Source organism: Cephus cinctus, unplaced genomic scaffold, assembly GCF_000341935.2.
Source record: "Cephus cinctus unplaced genomic scaffold, Ccin1 Ccin1_scaffold0929, whole genome shotgun sequence".
Classification (NCBI taxonomy): domain Eukaryota; kingdom Metazoa; phylum Arthropoda; class Insecta; order Hymenoptera; family Cephidae; genus Cephus; species Cephus cinctus.
The window spans coordinates 2778-8741 of record NW_014333498.1 but is presented as its reverse complement, the minus strand read 5'-3'; the positions used below and the strand labels follow the sequence as shown (position 1 = coordinate 8741).

Here is a 5964-nt window from a genome sequence, read left to right as displayed (position 1 = left end):
GGAGGGGAAGGTCGTTCGAACTTGACGGTGAATATCGGAAACGCGACACTCACCCTTCTTCCGGTGGGGGGCCAGATAATTCCCCGATTTCGTTGGCACTTTTATAAAGGGACGAGACATAGAAAAGAGAATAAAAAGGGGTTACCGTAGGTAATACTATTAGCTGGAAGACATAAGATCCTAGTAGAATAAGGTATGCCTGCTACCCTCATGGTAACGTCGACTATTTCTATCAGTCATGTATAAGTCACGATAGGAAAGAAAATAGCAAAGGCTAATAAAAATAGAGTCCCAAAGAATTCATAAATTCCCTATGCACGCGTATATCTAGCACCTTACGAGATATATTCCAAATAACGTCTTTTCGAGCATAAATAACTCCAGTACCTATCCTCCAGACAAGTACCGACTGTATAGTGGCTGTTTCTGGAAAAAAAATGAAACATCTCCCAAGAATCTCTCCGTCGCAAGAAATCAAAATCATGTAAAATTTTCCTCTATCTCTGCCTCTTTCTTTCGCTCTTTGATCCACGCTACGCATACACTAGACGTCGTGAGACAGAGTGAAAAGAAAACGAGAAACTAAAAAGAGACGTAAATACAGAGAACGTGGATGTGTAAGGGCAAGGTAAAGAGGAGATAGTGAGGTTGCAGATTGACAGAGAAAGGAAGAGAATAAATAAAAGGTATAAGAGAGCGAAAGAGAGAGGACACAGAAATGAAGATCAACGCTCTTAACTGGAGGAGTTAGCTGGGGTATTTCGCATTTTTCATGGTTCGTAAATATCACCTGCCACACGAAATGTCGGGACCCAGGTCGCTTTATGCTCGGCTTGCCTGTCGAGCGCATTCGTGAGTCTTCGCGATACGTAAAGCAGCACCATCGCCAGGTGAGGCCTGGTACTGAGGCTAGCAGTGGCAGCACGTTGCATTGCTTCTGCTATCTGGATATAGTATGTACAGTGTACAGCACAGTTGCAGAGTACAGACCACGGTACGCCACCAGTACCAGCGATAGCGAATTCACAGAGGTTTTTACCCCATTCTAGAGTCTGAGTGCCTCGCTTGGCTGACTCTCGAAACGGGTTGCAAAACCCTGTAGCTCCGGTTGGCTATATCGTCTACCACTCTGCCTTATGTATACCCAGGTTCTCCCTCAGTCACTCTTTTTATACTTCTCTCTCTCTCTCTCTCTCTCTCTCTCTCTCTCTCTCTCTCTCTCTTTCTCGTTTTCTTCTCTGTACACAATCTTCTCCCTCGGTTGAGAACCTTTCGCCGAGCTTACCGTCATCAGTAAGTCTCGCCGAACCTTGGAGACCTTATATTTTCTACCTTATAGGGTTGCCCCCTTTGCTTCCTTCACACATAGGGGTACACAGATAGGGAAGGAGTGTCTTGAGAAACCCTTGATATAAAACTTGGTGTTCGATTACTAAGACCCCGATTTGCTTAATTAATTATCGAATAATAATGATAGTAATTGTAGTTTTTTCTTTTAATATGTTTCAGTGGTCAATCAACGCTACGATCCGGAGGTTCAGAGTCCTGGTGGATTTCCTGGTAATAACGTGCTGATGCGTTGCAGCGTGCCGAGCTTCGTACGAGATCACGTCGCCGTTACGTCCTGGCTTCAGGAACCGTCATTTAATATTTATCCATCCACAATGAGTGGTGAGTAATGCCTGCACTCTGGCATTTCTTGTGCGCTTTTTCAACGCTTGAGAAATGCAAGCGGACAGGTAACGTATATTAATCTTATGGTGAATTCATGCGCAGCTGGAGTGTCTCGTGTGCCGTTTGGGGGATCAAGGAAATTAAGTGGCTAGAGTATTTTTTTCAATCTATCCGACTCGTCCGTGTACACCTAGGTGTTCATCTACAAAACGGATCTGCGCATAAGAGAAGTAAATGGGATTCTACAGAATGAAAAATCGCCCTCGGTAGAATCCCATATTCCGATGTACTCGGAATGCATGCAAAGGGAAAAGCTTTCGCGCGTCGCTTCTTATTCCCCTCCTTCCCAGCCTTTTCTTCGGGATCCCTTAGATCATCTAGTAAAAAAAAGAGAATTACGGTATCGTGTGTACGATAAGGGCAGTATGAAGAGAGAAGCGAATGAGAAACGTAGTGGAAATTGCTAGCGGATATCTAGGAGCATCAGGGGACCCAAGTATTGTAATTGCCCCAAGAGGAAACTGATAGTGCTGGGGTTGGTGTCGGATTTTTCTATCTATTCGAGTCCAAGAATTCCAGTTAAACTAATTGCCAAGGTAAGAGACGCCATTCTCTATCCTCACTTCCATAGGTATACACTTTTATCCGTTCTTCGTCTTTCCTCCGGCAGGTTTAACGTGAAAGCTGATTAGAGCTTGAAACATGATCATTGGCAAACACTAATTGTAAGTTAGGCTACTCACCTTCTACCAATCACCTACCTACCTGCTACCTGCTATACCTGCTATGTCTAATAGGAGGGTATGTACATACCTTATAGTAGTCTGCCTCACCACTGTACTCAGGTAGCCATTCTGTTCGAATTCTTTGTTCATTTCTTCGTCGAATCTTGAAACGTCTGGCTCTTTCTTGCTTTTTCACTTGGAAGGTACCTACCTGCTTTTCCTTGAACCTTTCACCCTTCTCCTTCATTGGGATACCACTGCTCTTGAATTTCTACCTCATTCAGGGACTTTTGGTTGGCTTCTTCTACCCTTTTTTATGCTCCTTCTTTTTTATACGTGCAAACAAATCTTAGCCCATAGGGCTGCAAAAAGGGCCCCGCACAATTCCAAAGGGATCTGAGTAGCTACCCAGAATTATTGCCTGTATCTACGACACTGCAGGAACGTGCAGTACCTGCAGTACCACCCGCAGAGCACGCGGTAACAATAATCTCGGTATGGCAAAAAATAAGTTCACGTGGGTTTGAGGGAGATGGAGAACGAATTGAAAAAAAATAAAATAAAAATCGAGTCCCGTACTCGCTCGCAAACTTTAATCGACGTTATTACTTTTCCAACTTCTAGCTGTGGTCGTTGCTCGCGAGAGGGTAGCTGTGCCCTCCACCTCTACCTTTCTTTGTTCTGCCTCTTTTTTGCTCTGTACTCTTACTTTACTGGATTTTTTCTCCCTCTTTCGACTCCTTTTTTTACCGTCATTCACTTTTTTTCTTTTTTTTTTTCCTCCATGTAGATCGCTCGTCTACATTTCTACTACAGAATTGTGATAAAAATTACTGTGAACTTGCTTCAACCCAGGACGCTCTATAATGCGATTTGTAAAACATTCTTATTTACCATTACGTAAGAATTATTGATAACTGTAGGGTGCAGGGGCCAGCAAATATAAATTGTCTATTTAGGGGAATCGTGTGCTCGTTGAACTCTGACGTGACGCAACTTATCTTAGCTCGTGGCCAGTAGTAGAAATACGCGTGACGCGTGGTGCATACTTTTCCACGTTTGTATGACGTCTCAGCAGTGTTTCCCAGCAGTTTGTTACATAGGAGACAAAAGTTACCAATTACACTTCTCATTACAGGACCTAAAATACTGACTAATTAAAGATCCCATGGGAAGAATGAGCATCACTGGCAATGAATTACGACTAGCTTTGGTCATCACAAAATCTTTAAGGGAGGACAATTTTATGCTTTATAATTAGATTTTGTAGTATCGTAAAAATTTTTAGAGCGATAGAGAGACATTCCTTGTACAATTTTCCCGGTCCCTGTGTTCTCCTTTTTTTAAATATTTTCTTCATCAATTCTATCGAAACAGTGTCTAAGTGCTTGCATAGGAATGGTAAGGTTTTCACCGCAGCCATGGTGCCTTCACCTGCCTCTAAAACCTGTCTAGGGGACTATTTTACCTTAAAAGTGACAGGAAGATGACCCCTCTAAAAACTATTTTACTCGGGAATAAACTATATGTATATGGTTCTATCCAGTGTGTAAGTAGATTTTCTAACTAGTACGTCAATCCGTAATGTAGACTCAGTGCTATGAAATATACTTCGAGTATACCAGTATCTACAAATACTCATATTTCCCCGTCTAACAAATATTATTACGCAGTAAACCTGTTTTGCCACAGTGGACATTGTCGTATAAGAGCACGACTTTTACATGACACTTTTCTCTAGATTCGACTTATAATTGTTACTGTACTTCAAGTACATCTCGACTGTACCATATTTGCTAGTATTTGTTCTAAAATGTTCTGAGGAACAAATTCAACAGGATTGTCTGCGTGTAACGTTGAATTCTTTAAGATATCAAATAAAATTTTTCATAACGATTAACAATGTAATAAAATACGCTATTATTGATAAACGAATATTTTATAATTACAGATGGCAAGTACCACATGCTTCCAAGTGGCGAATTGATGATAATCAATATATCACGAAGTGACTCTCAGATGACGTACCGCTGTAGGACTCATCATCGACTCACTCAGGAAACAGTGGTGAGCAGCAACGTGGGTCGCATCCAATTAACCGGTGAGATTCAATGCATCTGTTTGTCAATTAGTATCACAGACTACGTTTACACGGCGGTCTTACACCGGTTTAGTTAATACCGATCTAAAGTAATAGATAGATCATAGAAATTTCTACTTGTAAGGAATATTTGGGATTGGTCAATTCCTCTAGATCAGTATTAATTAAACGGGTTTAAGACCGCCGTGTAAACGTAGTCGTAGAGAAAAAAAGGGAAAAAAAACTGATTGTCATTAAAACACTATACGCATACAGTGTTCTGAGATATGGAATCAATACGTGCCCTAGCTCTTTCGAATTTTCGTATTAGTTACTCCTACGTCCGTTCTTTCTTCGTCCCTCTTCTATCTTTCGATCTCCTCTCCCCATCCTCCTATTTTGCTTCGTGAAATAATGGGGGTCAGAGCTTTCGCTATTATTTTTTTTATTTTTTTTTTCAAATCCTTTTCTTCTGCCTCTTCCCTCTGGCTACTTTTTTTGTTCCTGCATGGAAACCATACACACATCCATTCTTGTTCATCTCACTGACGATCCTTTTAGTTATACGTGAGTAACTACACATATGTACGTATACGTATGGGCCTCCTATATTTCCCAAGACTGGGCTTTGAGCTGGGTGCTTCCCGACCACCATCCTCGTTCGTGATTCAGGAGTGGCTGCGCTTCATATGGATGAGACTGGCCTCTCCTAGCTCTTAACAGTACCTGTGTGAGGCGTACGTGCAGGACCATGTGTGTAGGCCGTAGTTGCTTGTTGTTCATCAACGCTGGCAGTTTGGGGAAAAAGTTGAAAAACTTTGCTGGGGAATGAAGGCGAGACTTGTGCGTACGGTCTGACTTTTGAAATTTTGATAGTGCTTGAGAATTGTTGCTTCTTTTTTTTTCAATCCTTCATGTTTAGCTTTCATATTCTCCATGGGGGTTAGGCCCCTCAAGTTCGAGTAAGCGATGGTGTATTTCTTTTTGACGGACAAGTACGCGAGTTGAAATTTTTTAATTCAGGCCACCATCCTCTTCGCTATAACGATACCGGACGTTATTTATTTTCGAAGGAATTGCCTTATGAAAGTTTATATTTACTTGGAAAATTAAAACCAGCAAGATTACTCTTCTTGAGCTCCTTTTTTCCATTATTAATAATTTATCGATATTCTCCTGTATTTTTCGAGCACAACCAGTTGCTTTGGAGAATGAAAAAGGAATAGAAGATAGTGCTCCTGCAGGAGCGATTTAATTCCCAAAGTGCAACTGGTACATTCTTTATTGGTTTTTTAGCAGCGATGCGTCACATAGAGTCAGCTTGTAGATTTTGTTGGAACTAATTTAGATCAAACAGCTGGAAGGAATTTCATTACATTTGTTGTTACTCTTACAAAGGGCAGTATATTATTGGCACGTGTCGATTAGTTTATCAACATAATGAGTAGCATTAGGCAGTGTTGTAGAATAAATCATGCTATTACT

General features: G+C 41.3%; 1 protein-coding gene across 1 annotated transcript in view; it reads left to right on the top strand.

The window, feature by feature from the left end:
• LOC107271216 (Down syndrome cell adhesion molecule-like protein Dscam2) overlaps positions 1–5184 on the top strand; it is a 54850-nt gene extending 49666 nt beyond the window's left edge. Inside the window, exons 3-5 of the mRNA XM_015746935.2 lie at positions 1510–1671; positions 4351–4500; positions 5100–5184. Coding sequence (XP_015602421.2) covers positions 1510–1671; positions 4351–4500; positions 5100–5146 — 359 coding nt within the window. The 3' untranslated portion in view covers positions 5147–5184. The remainder of the gene's footprint in view (positions 1–1509; positions 1672–4350; positions 4501–5099) is intronic.
• The last annotated feature ends 780 nt before the right edge of the window (positions 5185–5964 follow it).